A 14,901-nucleotide genomic window follows, 5' to 3' on the forward strand; every position below is an offset into this window, starting at 1 on the left:
CTGCTGTGGTTAAGGATCTAATGTTAGCAAGCATATTTCAAAGTTCCACATAAACTAATATATCTCTCTAATAATTTGCTGCGATCAACAAAGGCTGCGTGACCTTGCAAAAAACACAATACTCAAACCAACAGGAATTACAAGCATTCACCCATGCACCCTGGAGCGCCTTAAACATCGCCCAGCACTTTAAAGTGTGAGTTCTGAGGAACGGAGGTTTGGTAAAGACACAGTGACTCCAGGTAAAGCAGTCGCCCCGGAGTTGGACTGTTTGTGTTTGCAGGGATGCTGCGGGTGCCTCACCCAGTCAAGAGGGCTCCGAAGGGTACGAATTGCAGTCCTCCCAGATAATCAAGCAGCGAAAGATTAAACATTGCCACTAAACCAATTAAGGGGTTTGAATCCCCAATATGTGCTGGACAATGGCTGCAAACTCTCAAGAAGGGGTAAGCCCCCGCCGTGGGGTAGGCCATTCCAACCTGGTGAATTTTAAGAAGCCGCAGTGCCAGTAACGAAGGTTGGAAGAACCCGTCCATAGCAGGCAGGTAAACTGCAACTGCTGATGCCCTGAGCCAAACCAAAAACACATGCATTAACAATAGTGGGTGCCAGTCAACAGAACTCTAAAGGATACGAAGTGCAGCCCTCCCGGATGATGAAACAGCAAAAGATAAACCAGGAACAACATACCACATGCAACGGAGCTCGAAGAAGAGCGAGTGAAAGAAAACAGGGGGGGGGGGCGTGATGGGATGGGGATAGGGCGGGGGGAATTGCATATAAATAATCATTTTTAAGAAGGAGCGCAATCACACTGTGTAAAACCTTGAATTGGCCAAGGAGCGCTAGGATAAACAATAGAATTAAACTGGTAGTTATGCAAAACGCACTATTACTGCCCAGCGAGATTGTGCTGCATAAGAAATAAAAATAAAAAGTGGTCCAGAAGCCATGCGGAAAACATGGAGCCTTGTATGTTTTCAGTAGTTGGCCGGTGCGCTCGAGGAGGGCTAAACACCGGAAAAGGCATGACGTATGCATGCCTTTCACTAATTAAATCAAGCAACTTTTAAAAGGCAAGCCCACAAACCAATGAATATGATGGGGATCACATGGGCATGGCTAAGAGCCCACAGAGAGATTACAACAGGGACAGAGAGCTTTGCGCGCTCGACCCTATAAAGAGGATAACTTAATACAGAACAGTTTCAAATGGACACAATTAGTCAGATAAACTAAGGGCAGCTCCAATAGGAATTTACAACACAATTGCCAGGAGATAGAAATGGACAAAGCTGGAATGTGACCTGTGCTAGCTATTGCACTAGGCTCTAAACATCAAGCACCATTACAGTAATTGTAAATAAAAAACACTGGCCATGGAGGGACTACCTTATCTACGGTGTGCTCATTGTGAGAGAGCAAAATGCAGTCACTCAAAATGAAGTTAACCAGTGGCTTAAGTATCTGACCCATTGCCCCATTTTGCTTGCCTTAGTGTGCGGAAGCAAAATTAGAATGACCCAACAGACCATTCGGATGAAGAAAGATGGCTGAAAACATTTAAGTATTTATATTCTACATATAATTTTAGTAAAATCAAAAGGTTTTGGCTATCCCAGACATAAAAAGAGGAGAAATAAATATATTTCTCCTCATTTTGCCAGCCTCGGAGAGGCAAACTATTTTAGCATAAACCCTTGTTTACAAGTCTATGTAAATATGGGTTTCCATCAAAATACATGGGTGGATACATGGGAACACCCATGCTGCATCCATATAATGCCTACCTGACGCATACAAAGTTATGCAAAGTCATGCGGATCAGGCTTTGCATTGCTTTGTAAAGCCCAAAATAGATTTCGCGTTGGGGCTGCACCAAAAAAGTGCTTCAACCCTGGTGCAAAATTTTATTAAATCTTGGCAACAATATACACTTTCTCACAATTTCAAAAAGCCCAAGCTAAGAATGCTGTTCGTTCATTTTTGCAGTACTTATCTACATCAAATCTAATTATGTGCTTAAGATTTAGATGAGTAACACTTTAATAAGGGCACACGGGCCTGATTTAGATCTTGGCGGAGGGGAATACTCCGTCAGCAATGTGACAGATATCCCGGCCGCTATATTGTGATCCTACTATACCCTATAAAGATCGTATTATGGTGGATGGAATATCTGTCACATTTGTGATGAAGCATTCCATCTACCAAGATCTAAATCAGACCATATTTTAGTGTGAATACGTAATAGTGGCAAAGTATACTTGTTCCAATTCACAAAACTCAGAAAACCACATGTAAGCACACTACACCTGTAGAAATTAAAGCATGGTGTTTTTAAGAGTGCAATGTGAAAAAGAAGAAAATTATATACAAAGAATGGGAGTATCAAATACTGAATGCAAAACTATACCATAATACTGTATGCTAATACTGTACTGCACCCACAACGGAGTAAATCTGCCTGAGAATGTTCTAAATCACAAAACATGGGCTGTTTATCTTAAGAACTAGCTGATACTACGAGATAGTATTAAGTTGATAGCTGAATCAGCGCCCAAATGATATGAGAGATTAACATGGCCTGATTACTTGCCAGTAATATTTATGACTCCAACTCCACCATGGGACTCCCTCTTCCCAAGCCTACATCCCGCCCTCCCATTCGCATGATCAGCCTCATTAGTGTCTTTTTTGGCTTGCAATTTCACAGGACGTGGTAGAGGTCACTTGTATACCTATTGGGAGCGGGGCAAAAAAAGAATGAGGGGATAGCACAGAAATTACCCAGGTCCAGGATGAGACTCACAAAGTAGAGGCTGGGACAAGTAAGACAAACGAGGAGGACATGGGGCTTTCAAAGAACAGAACACGGGTGACAGAGAAGTAGTAACAGTGAAATCTGTTCTGTTATAGAATTGTGGTAAGAGACAGACAGGCATGTAACCTTTACTCCACAGCCATTAGTCCAAATGACATTTACCCTGCAGTCTTTACTACTCAGGTAAGTAAATATCTAGCTATATTTAATATATATATATATAAATATATATATATATATATATATATATATATATATATATATACATATATAGATTTATAAATACGAACATTATTTTAATGTTTTTAATGTTATTTAAAAAAATTAAAAGGTAAAGGTGCGGATAGAGGTAAAGGGAGGTTAGGAGTGATAAGTGGTGGCTAACAGTGATTTTAGGATTTAGAGGTCGGTAGAGGTAAAGAGAGGTAAGGGTGATTTTAGGGTGTAGGGGTAGGTAGTGATAATGGGATATGAGGATGATTTTGCTTTTAGGGGTGAGTAGTGGTAAAAGGAGGTGAGGGTGATTTTGGGGTTAATGGGTCAGTAGAGGTGAAGGTACGTAAGGGTGAATTTAGGGTTTAGGGTGGGTAAAGATCAAGGGAGGTCAGGAGGGCCTATATGAATTTGTCATTTCTTCCGAGTTAAGACATGGGAGTTTAAGACCCTTGTGGTAATGTGTGATATTCGCCAGACGTAATACCCGGTATGGAAGTGAATACTTAATTACTGTGTAGAAAGGATGAGAGTGATTACTGATAAAGATGGTTCTGAAAAATGTTTCCAGTGCCACACACAAGTCAAAGGTATAAGTGGTAGACGTACCAAAATAGTGTCCCAGAATGCCCAACCTAGTATTGTAGATTTGGCACTGCTGATCAGACTTAGGAGGAACACAAGCAAGATGCTGTGCAGGTTAAGGTCCACTTTCTCCAGTTATTGTGCAGCAAAAGTTTGGCTTTCCACCACGTGTGACCGTAGTCATGGTTCTGGTATGGAAAGGTGCGATTACATCATCAACTGGAAGCTTCTATCCCATTTCAGGCCACATCACCTTGTTGCATTGTAGGTCCTGGCCACAGACTTCTCCCTAAGAACCAGTAACCCTAAAATCGAAACAGCTGCAATGACGGAGGCCCTACTTTGCAACACAACAAAATTACAACTGTGCATCACCAGGTTATAGGTGGAGTATGACAGGCAGTGTCTGGCCAAAAACGTCCTGTTTATGTATTATAGAGTGCACCCACAACCAGAAGAGGTATAATGGGATTTTACAGGGAACAAAAGAACTTAGAGTGTGGATACATCTGGATAGGGCCTGGCTAGATGCTATAACTAGATGGTTAAGGCATTGGATACTACTTGCTGTATATACATAAAATATGTGATGGAAACTTGGATTAAGAAGTAAGAAGTTGAGGGCATTCTTAGACACGCCAAGATAACCCCACAGTCTTTATAATGTAGGTAAGTACCGCCTAGGGAAGTATATTTTATGGGTTTTGTTTAAACAGATGAGTTTCAAGTTGATGTCTAAAGGCAAGGAACGCTGTAAACTTCCTTAGATTAGCTACAAGATAGTTTCATGACGTAGTCACTGTTCCCATGAAAGATAGGCTTTCTGCCCATCGTGGTCTTGCATTTTGGGATTTCTATGAGCAAAGAATCCTTGCTTCTTTGAATCTGGATTCGCCGGAATACAGTAGGCCATTATTATGTAGGCCTTGTAAGTAAAGATGTAAAGTTTGAAGAAAATCCCTGCAGACAGCCATTGAAGGTCATTAAGAATACGAATGATGCAGTACATTTCCCTTGCTCTGTGTACTAATCTGGCAGCAGAATGAACGGCTGTTTAAACTGGGTGTAGGTATGATTGCAAAATTCCTCCCAGTAAGGCAATCACAAAGTCTAATCTTGAGAGTTTTCTCTATGCTGTTCCCCAATTCCACTCATGTTGCATTACAGCCACTACATCATTTCAAGAACCTGATATCCAATTACAGGCACTGGCATTCCTTAAAATCTGCATTACCCACCATGAGTATGTCAACATTCATATTCCAGTGCTCAACAATTGCTGCAGTTACCAGCTGGCATCTATGGTAACAGAACTGACTCTTTTGGTGTAGTATACCACCAGCCTTTTTGTCTTCTTACCCCTGTTTTGTTGAACCCATTTTTATTGGCATTAGGACTCTGCACGTTACTCCTATTAAGCAGCTGTAAAGTTGTTGTGCTCTATTCCCAAAATATGGTAACATTGGTATACACATAAATATTTGGCACAGTTAATTTACTTATAAGTCCCTAGTATATGATACTTCATGTAACCAGGACAAGTAAATTGAATACTAATAGTGGGCTGCAGCTCTCATTGTGCCACCCACTCAGCCTCTAGTGGAGTTTTAAACTGCTGTTGACCAGGCAAATTAAACCTTTTGCTAGGCCTACACTTTCCATTTTTTATATCTATAAGTCACACCTAAGGTTGGCCCTAAAGGTTCATTGGCAGTGTGCATGGTATTTAAAAACGAGGACATGTATATTTAAGTTTTACACACCCTGAAAGTGAACAATTCCTAAAGTCGCTTTTCACTGTAGCAAGGCTGTCTCACCCACAGATTAACACTGGGTTACCTTATTGCACTTAATGAGTGATAGCGTTAGTTAAGGAGCAGACTGAGAAATACTTCTTCCACTCATTAAAATTGCAACTTACATTCTTCTTTAATGGTAAAGTTGTATTTAAGTTGCTATACTGACAGTGTCACTTGTAGAAAGTTGGCATTTTTCTGCCTAAACCAAATGTACCTTACTGCCAGTGTCATGCTCATATGATGGTAATCACTCTCCTGTAGTGTAATGAGTATTCCTTCCGGACAAGGAACAAGAGGAGTCTCTGTATGGGAATGTGGGTTCCTCTGCTGAGCAGGATGCCCTTGGGGGGTTGTGCTCAGCTCTTCCTGGGCTTCAATGGATAGGCTGAGGTGTATACCTCTCCCTTCCTAATTTCTCAAGCTGCCTGTAATGTCACTGGCAAATGCAGCTTGGCCTGCCTGCCCTTTGTCACCCTAGACAGTTTGGAGCCAAACCCAGGGGAAAGGATGGAACTGACCAGAACCAGTTTAGGAGTAGACAAAGAGATGTACCCCCCACACGCAGGTTAGTACTGAATGTAAATATGGCACACACAGAACCTCACATCACAATATTCAAAGACCTGTGGAAGATTCAGAAGGAGGACAGCTCTGCTGTCTGAAGAATAAAGATTGGTCCTGCTTACCTTGAACCCAGGATCCCCAGAATCCAGGAGTCAGTTGGTTGATTTCCTGCTTAAGCTATAGGACACAACAACCTTCCAGGGGCTTTCCTTGCAGCTGACTAGCACCAACAGAATCCTCCTGAACTCTGCTGCTCCCCTCCGCTGGAGTGCATCCTGATCTCCAAAAGGTACACCACCAGATAGTAAACTCCTAGCTGGTATCAGGGTGTACTGCTTCTATTTCCCAATTGCAAAGACTAAGCTGAAAATCCAGACGTTTTGCGCTCTTCGCGACCACATGTGGACTCCACGTCAACAATGACCCCCACGTCTCCCATCAGAGAGAAGTTCTGATGGTGTCCGGCTCTTCACACCAACAGTGACTGCCCATATTTCCCACCAAGAGAAGCTCCAGAGGCTACCTGCTCTTCTTGCTGACAATGATCTCCTTGCAGCTCCTGCCAATGTGAAGCTCCAATTCAGACTTCTTGCGCGGGCTTGGACTGTGAGAAGGTAAAATCTTCACTGAGATGAACCTGATCTCTGTATCCAGTCCGTGCTTCATCTTGGTCAGCCATCAGCTAGTAACTTTGACCAGGTTCAGATAACCGCTAGTTCTCTTAACTCCAGTTCTACCATTGAATTTTTGTCATTTTGGAGTGATATGTATTAATTAAAATAAAATGTACTCAGGTTTTCAAAATTCGGTTGGGATTTTGGTTGTGTTGTGTTTTCACTTGATTACTTTTTGAGTGCTACATAAATACTTTACACATTGCCTATAAGTTAAGCATGCCTGCTTTTGTGCCAAGCTACCAAAAGTGTAAGCATAGGTTTATTTAGAGGATTTTGTATTTCAGCCCGGAAAGGATTGTGTTTATCACTTGAGTGGTTCTCACTCCTCTCAACTAATAACCCAATTTCTTACAGTAGTATATTGGCATAATTATTTGTGAAGTGTGCATGACCTCACTATGGTGGCAAAATTTGGCATGAGCTGCAGTATGGAGAAATATACTCTCATGTACACCTCACTATACCATGAAAAAAGGGTGTGGGATGATGACTCTCACAAAATCAAATTCTTACCACATAGGTGGTACCCTCACTCAACTTCACCAAATACAACACAGTACATACAATGTCCTAGGGAATCATTCATAGTACGTATAGCCTGCTGAAATCATGTTCCAAACGTCTGAATTAAAATAGTGGGCAATATTAGATTGTTCTTTTCTGTGTTGCATAGTGTTGCTCTGTTCAGGACTGGTGCATATCCTCCTTCATCCTAGGCTTCATCCAAGCCTACTTGGACATTCTACTGCAGAGGAAGGAGACAGATCTTGGCAGTGATGTGACAGTCCCTGAATAGAACATCTTTTTTTCACACGTTTTCAAACTGTGATGATTACCAACAATATCTGGCATGTGAGTATGAACCTTGATACACAACAAGGCAGTTATAATATACTGACCTTCTTATGTAAGCATGTACATGCACAGTCCTTTGTGTTTCAATAGAGGTAAGGACTAGGACTGGTAGGGATTTTACATTTAGACTAAAAGACTGCTTTAGAGTTAGTAAGATAAAATACTCAGTGTTCTGACAGAAATGCTAAATCCAGAGGCAAATCCCATTGTCATTGATCGTGGAACTAGCACAGATGAGGATATCCACTAGTGGATTTTCTTCTGGAGTTAGAATTTTCTTGAGATACTCAAACATGTGCTGTTAACACCCAATTCTTAATCAAACCCATAGTCTTCATCACAATGAGCTCACAAATGAGCTCAGTGGTTCAAGACTGCCGGCTATGTCTGGCCAGACCTCAACAGGTTTTGATAGGATGTTACAATAAGTGGAGAAATATTTAGTACCATAGCTGAAGACAGAAATAGGTAACTTAATGCTGATGCAGGAGGCGAACCAAGGTCTTTTGAAGTTATTGATGCTTTCCCTCACTCACTTCTCTCTTCTTATTTCCTGGAAGTTAAGCAGGGCCAGCTGCTGATGACAGATAGCTGTGATCGAACAAGATTTGCACAGCCTGGAGGAATTGCTGTCTTGAAATTTCTCCTATCAGGATAATGCACTGCTCCAGGCTAGGCAGGTTGTGTGTTTTTGGATAGATGCCACTGGAGCGCAGCTGTTTCAATGACTGGATGATTCTCAAGAACCTTTTAAGGTTGGATTTAATAAACCACATATTCTTGAACACTGAATTTACAGGTCACCTCATCTGAGCTTAAGTTCTCACTAATAGTCACAAGAAAATATAATAGTTATATTTCTAAGAACTGCTGTTAAACATACTTAATCTATTTTTATTTAAAAGTATTGGTACAACACACCTCATGGATATATGTGTTAAATGCTATAATGTCAACACTTCTTTGCATGATAGTGTAGTTCATGCACTTCTCAGAGGGACTGATATACATCCTTTATTGGACATTACCAGTATTTGTCAAAAGTTCCGCAGAGGTACTATAATTTCAATTTGATGATACTAGCACTAACCTCTCTTGCTAATTTGTTTTGTTAAAGTGGTAGCATATTTCTGCATTTACTCTAAAATTAAACGGAGAGTGTAGGAATTTGGTGTATTAGTTGTGGAGGATGTGAGGCCTGCACAAGTAATAAGTCCACAATTTCTCCTTACTGGAAACCAGGCACACCACTGTGTTGCTTTACTCTCCCACAGTAGCAGAGCAGTCTAAGACCTACTCAGGAGAGGTGGGGTGGACTAGTGATCACAATTCGCTGACACGCAATAACAACATTCAATAAGCGATTGTCCAGTCATTGCTTTTTCTTTAGAAAAAGGAAAAGTATATTTGTTACATACACAATACTACATTTTATACATTCATTTTCAAATATATACATTAGGCAGATAGAAAATACCTTAGTTGACATTCTGTAATCACATTTAACCCCTAGAACGTCATGATCCTCAAAATCAAAGTACTGCTTCCTATACCAGATAGCTCATCTCAGCATAGGATGGTATGATTTTAAAAGAAACAAGCCTATTGGTTTGTCAGTGGTCATCACATCTAAAGACAAAGACCACACATACTAAAACTTCATGTAATTAATAATAAAAATGTGTAAATGCAGTAATCATTGTTAGTAGGGCATTTCAATATTGTGCAACATTCACTGTCAACATAAATGTTTATTAACGCATTGAAATGACTATAATGTGACTGTCTCTTCTTTTTTAGACTTTCAGGTCACATAAAATGCAGCCATAAAACCAGCCCCTAGAGGGAACTGCACTCCTAGCTATAAAGCAAAAGATCTAGCCCTGGGACGGCTTAATAAAATGATGAAAATCCGGGGTTTTGGGGGATGCCACAATCCTTTTTACTTTTTATTGTTTTTTAGTTTTTTTTGTTTGGGGGCCAGTTGCCCCATTGGCACACCACATGCCAAAAAGTTTGGGGTCTCTTGGGGAGTATGCATCCGGCTTCCCCTGCCGGCTACCTAGCCAGCCGGCTCCTACCTCTGCCAATGCGAGAGATGGGAGCCTGCTTTTCCCCTGCCGGCTATGTGCAGGCAGAGTAAGTAAGCTAAGTGTGATGGTCGCTCTGCTTCCCAAAGACACAGCCATTAGTGCCAGGACCTTTCCCACCAAAACTTCAAATAGTGCCCCCCTTCTTTGTTGGCTTTAGTAGCCTCGCTTTGCTCCTTTGTTCAGTGAGCCTCGGCTATCCCCAGCCTGGTATAGAGTGACAGCAAATTAGCAGATGTAGCTTTTCTTCCCTACCCTTCCTCCACAAAAGGAGAGGAAAGCACTATTATGCATTTTGTGTGGGGAGGCCTTTGTTCCTTCTGCTGGGGAGCAATATAATTAACTTGGCCCACCATGGTGACAAAAGGCCTGTGCTCTGATTCTGAGCTGAGTCAGGGAAATATGAACATTCTAGATGATCCATAAAGAGTTCATGTATCTGCTTGGGACTTGCATAATCCATCTTGGCACACGTGGTTCACCTCACTTTGATATCTTGATTGATTTTATAGGCCAAAGGAAAGCAAAACTGCAGTCTAAGGCAGATTTCCCCCATGTACATAATAATGTGTCGCTGCAGATAAAATAGTAAACCATACTGACTCAGTACGTGTATGTGTGTTTGCAATGTGTTTGACTGGTTGAGGTGGAGGGAGGTGTAGTGAGTGATGCGGTTGTGTCTGTATGTGTGCCACTTGCATATAGTGTGGATGTTGTTGTATATGTTGTGTTATGTGGTGTGTTGCTCCATGCAGAATTCAGGTGCATGTTGTTGTGTGATGGTCGCTGTTGTGATGTGTGTAGTTGTGCTTGTGAGTGTTTGTGTAGATGAGTGTGCATTTGTGGGTGGGTAGTGTGTGTATGTTGTGTGATGGATGTACAGGTATGTGTTTGCATCATGTAGGTGTTGTGATAGAATGGCAATGGATAATGGTGTGTATGTGGTGTGTTGTGTCATGTGTGATGCAGGGGTATGCATATGTGAAGGGTAGAGTGTGTGTGACTTATCTGTATTCCGCGGCCACTGCCATTGTCTGATGTCCATTGGGTCCAGCAATGCCCTCTCTCAGTCAGCAAAGCACTGGCAGGACACTGCCTCTCCAACTGTAACATTTAAATACGGCCGGCGGGAAGCTGCCTGCTTGATGGCTAGGAAGGGTGCTCCACCGAGGCAGTCTTTGGCTCAGCCGCAATACATCTAAATACAGTCAGTGGAACAATGTCGACATGGCGGTTTTCTCGGGCCAGCCATGGACGCAGCTTGCAGGTAACACTGCCAGGACCTAGATCAGGCCCTTTGTCAGGAATTAGCCCAGCTCAAGGTTAAACTCAATCTTTCCCACCCTTAATGTGGATAGGGTTCTAACTCTATTAGTGTGCCATGTCTGGTGATCCTACTAACACTTCCCCCAGGAGGGTTATTCTCCTTGTGGTGAGCTTCGTACCCACTGGTCAAAGCTGCCCTTTTCCTTATTATACTAGATGTTACTCCTGACCGGACATCCAGTGGGAACACCCTGCACCGCTTATCACTGCCACGAGAGCAATGGGTCATAAACCCAGCCACTGGTTACAAATATGTGATGACTGTAAGTCAACTGACTGTAAGGGGAGAGAGGATTTGCCATTACAATTACTACATGGGTAATTTATAGGTGGTAATGCTACCATGTTACTTCCTTGTTCCCCCTGCAGGCATACTTGCCTGCTCGCCAGTTGTTTAATGAGAATAACTTTGACAACGGTTATGCTAGCCCTGTATTTTGCATACTGGGAATAAAGATGCACTGATTTATGTTTCTCAAATGTTACTATAAAAGTAGCATGTTTACAACTACTAAGTGGAGGTCTGGGCTCCTTTTCTAATTACAGGAGCCATAGATCGCAAGAGATATAAGCTATTTGTGTGACACAGTTTCTCAACATGGAGAGCGAAACATATACAGGATTACAGTGCAGGAAGCTGGCAGTAGTCAGGATGGATGTTGTTTTTGTCTCCTTCATGGTAATCAGTGCTTAAATTGTGCTTGTTGTTTCCGGTGCTGAGCACCGGCACTTATTTTTGAGGGCCGGGGCTTATTCTTCTGCCTCAAGCATTTGCTGTGGGCAAAAGACACATATGGGAAAGACAGAGGAAAGGAAAAACGAAAAAGCGTCAAAAAGGGAGAAAGTAGAAAGCTGCTAGAGTGAGCTGAAGGGGCAGGGAGTGGCTGTAAATAGATTAAACCCCCCCCCGAGATGGTTTCAGGATTACGCCCCGCTTCCGTGTTCTCAGATTTAATTGCAGAAGCCACTTTTTTGAGAGGAGGGCTTTGGGCACCAGCACATTTTTATTTACAAATTAAGCACTGATGATAGGTGACTTCAGAAGAGGAATTGGCCTTCTGTTAATCTCATTGCCTCATCTCCGGAACAACTACATAAAAATAGCTTCTTTGAAGATCTTCAGAAAATGAGTAGTTGGTTGAACAGTGCATGAAGAGTTTGCTAGCTTTCCCCTCACCGTCTGGTTTCTCTTCAGGTGACAAAAATAACAACATTAACAACAACTGCAAGATGTACTGATGATGACTTGTGGTTAAATTTACTTCAATCAGATGGATAGTCTAGGACTTGTCATCAACGCTCTCCAATTAGATATAGCTTGACCTAGACATGAACTTCCAATATTCAAGTGCAGTGTCTAGGACTACTGAATTGCAAGTGTACCTAGCACGGAGGTAGTGTCTGCTCTGAAACAAAGTTGTATTTATGCTTTTCAGGTCTGACCTGCTAAAAGGTAATGCTATCTTCATCTCACCCGATAAATTACCAGTTGTGATAAATATCCCATAAATTGTAGTTGGGATCCCTGCGCAAACAGATGTATACGCACGGATGCAATGAATCACACTTTCATGAGCCACTTGTAATTAGGCATTCAGTGTACTTGCATTAAATTCGATAGGAATGTAGTGCGTGAGGGATTCAAAACTAAGGACAAGCCTCAAACAGTTCTTCAATTTCCATTTATTTAGCCCAAAAGCTATCTTTTCACTGCACAACGCCCTTAGCCCTATAGAACAAAAAAGTGCCTTATGTCATTGTCACTTCTTTGTCAGTTCCTTCGTTTTTTTCTTCTCCTTTTTCGAGGACTACGGAGGCCTTTTACTAATGCACATCATTTGGCAACCCCTAACCCTGAGACATTTTCTGGGAAAGTGAGAGAGACTTCTAAGGAAGTCAGCAAACATAATTTAGAATAAAATCCAGTATAATATATTGAAACCGTTTTTTCAAATACACATTAAAAACCTCATAGCATGTTAAAATGTTTATCAAGTGGTAACATCAAAAGTTAGAATAAAAAATGCTTCTGTATTTACCTGAAGTTGCTGGTCTAGATCTGGAAACGATAGAGGAAATGTGCTCTTAGGAGGAGTATCTTCTGAAATATAAAACAAAAAGTCGATTCATATGTGGTCCTATGAATTCTGAGGAAACATGCATCAGCATTCTTAGGTCTTTATTCAAATATATCATAAAGGCTGCATTAATTTTCTCTTGCCACTTCATGCCTCTGCTCTGCACATCCCTGCTATTTGCTCTACCTCTACGCCTTTCTTATTCCCTTAGTTCCTTCCAAACAACTGTTGTATCCCCTTCTTCACCAGACTGCAGAATTTGGCACTTTCCATTTTCTCCAAACTTTGCAACAACAGGAAGGCCATTGTACTTGGCAGTTACTCCAGTGACAGTTCAGTGCAGTTTCTACATCCAATCGATGCAAATATTTTTTCACTGATCTTTTGGTGCAAATGTTGATGCAAAATTGCTGCTCCGATACAAAATTATGTGATCTAATGCAAATACTGAACACATCAAGAAGGGCTCGCTGCTGATTTTCAAAGTGGACAATATGGTAAATAGTGCCAAGTTCAGGAAAAAGAGTAAATATTGAGGTTTTATTCCAAATGTGCTGCAGTTACAATGAGATGGTTCCGTTTTCTAAAACATCAGGGTCAAATTACATGAATTACATTTAACAGTTATTGCTTATTTGATCCTAATCGCTATTTAGCAGTCAATACACAATACAACAGTGTGTCTACTGTTCCCATGCTTTTTATTGTTGCAACAAGTGCAGTTCTGCCACAGCAAAAACTAACGTTCGCAATTTGTTACATGTATGCAAAATATAAATATGTTTAGCTGCCACAGGATAGAACTGACCGTTTCAAAAAGAAATAAAGGACAACTGAGTGTGGAGGATGAAGTGGAAAATTCATAATTTAAGGTACAAAACAAAACTCACTATTCCAAACTAATTGTTGAAGTAAGGCTAATTAGAAGGCAGCATATGGATCATATAGGCATATCATGAGGTGTTAGGTTACATCCACTGCACTAGAGACTCATTGCCTCATTATGAGTTTGGCGGTCTGCCCGTCGGACCGCATGGTGATGGTCAGTCAAAGGGCACCTGGCCGACGGTCCAAGGATTGTCGTATTACGGGTTCTTCTTAGGGCTGGAATGACTGGTGGGCGGCAGCATGGGGCAGTAGAACGGAGCTACTACCGCCCATGCTCACCTACCTTTCAGCACAATGGACACCCTGTTTCTCATGCACCGTGCATGAGACACAGAGCACTCCCAAACCCCAAACTTTTTGAGGGGCCCGCATGGCCCCCACTTCTCCTCCATGTGCCCATACCCCCTAGGGCCTCCTGTTTTGGGCCCCTTACCTGCCCGACCACCAAGCTTTCCATGGCGGTGGTATTTTCAATGAAAACTTGGCGGTCCAGCAGGTCTTAATAGCCATGGCAGTCCCAATGCCGAGATCTCTAACATTTACCACAGCAGAGACGGGGTTGGTGGACCCCTGGTGGTCTTTTGGCAGTTCCATAGCCAAACTCGTAGCTACAGAGTTGCGGCGGTCGGACCGCCAACATGGCAGTCCATGGACCGCCAAGCTCGTAATGCAGCCCTAAGCAGTTTTGAACTGATAACTGGGCAGTTCTGCTTCCTCTCCAATAGGCTAGTCCTATTTTATACGGTGGTATCCAGGCACTTTGTAAGTATAAATGATACAAGTCTGATACCCTCTACACCCATAATCATGTAAGGTTTAACTGGAGGTTGTGAGAATGAGTGATGGCATGCTTGGAGAGGTGGTTTTCAGCATTTTACATGGTGATTAATTTTCTATAGATGTGTTATGTGTTGAAGTTTATGTAGTTTTTGATAACCATGTGAATTATGTCAATAAAGTGCCTGATATTGAGATGTTCACAAAAAATAAAAGCTAAAAAGA

The 14,901-nt window shown here is 41.8% G+C and overlaps 1 protein-coding gene across 6 annotated transcripts in view; it reads right to left on the reverse strand.

Annotated features, from left to right (window-relative positions):
- The window catches only part of MAP3K7CL (MAP3K7 C-terminal like), a 207,190-nt gene that overhangs the window by 13,116 nt on the left and 179,173 nt on the right, over positions 1-14,901 (reverse strand). For 3 of the 6 annotated variants that reach the window (XM_069204069.1, XM_069204066.1, XM_069204063.1), the window contains exon 3: positions 12,973-13,034. In XM_069204069.1, the coding sequence (XP_069060170.1) occupies positions 12,973-13,034 (62 nt within the window). The remainder of the gene's footprint in view (positions 1-12,972; positions 13,035-14,901) is intronic. The other 3 variants (XM_069204065.1, XM_069204064.1, XM_069204068.1) reach the window with 1 other exon arrangement.

This window comes from Pleurodeles waltl, chromosome 8, assembly GCF_031143425.1.
Source record: "Pleurodeles waltl isolate 20211129_DDA chromosome 8, aPleWal1.hap1.20221129, whole genome shotgun sequence".
NCBI classification, from domain to species: domain Eukaryota; kingdom Metazoa; phylum Chordata; class Amphibia; order Caudata; family Salamandridae; genus Pleurodeles; species Pleurodeles waltl.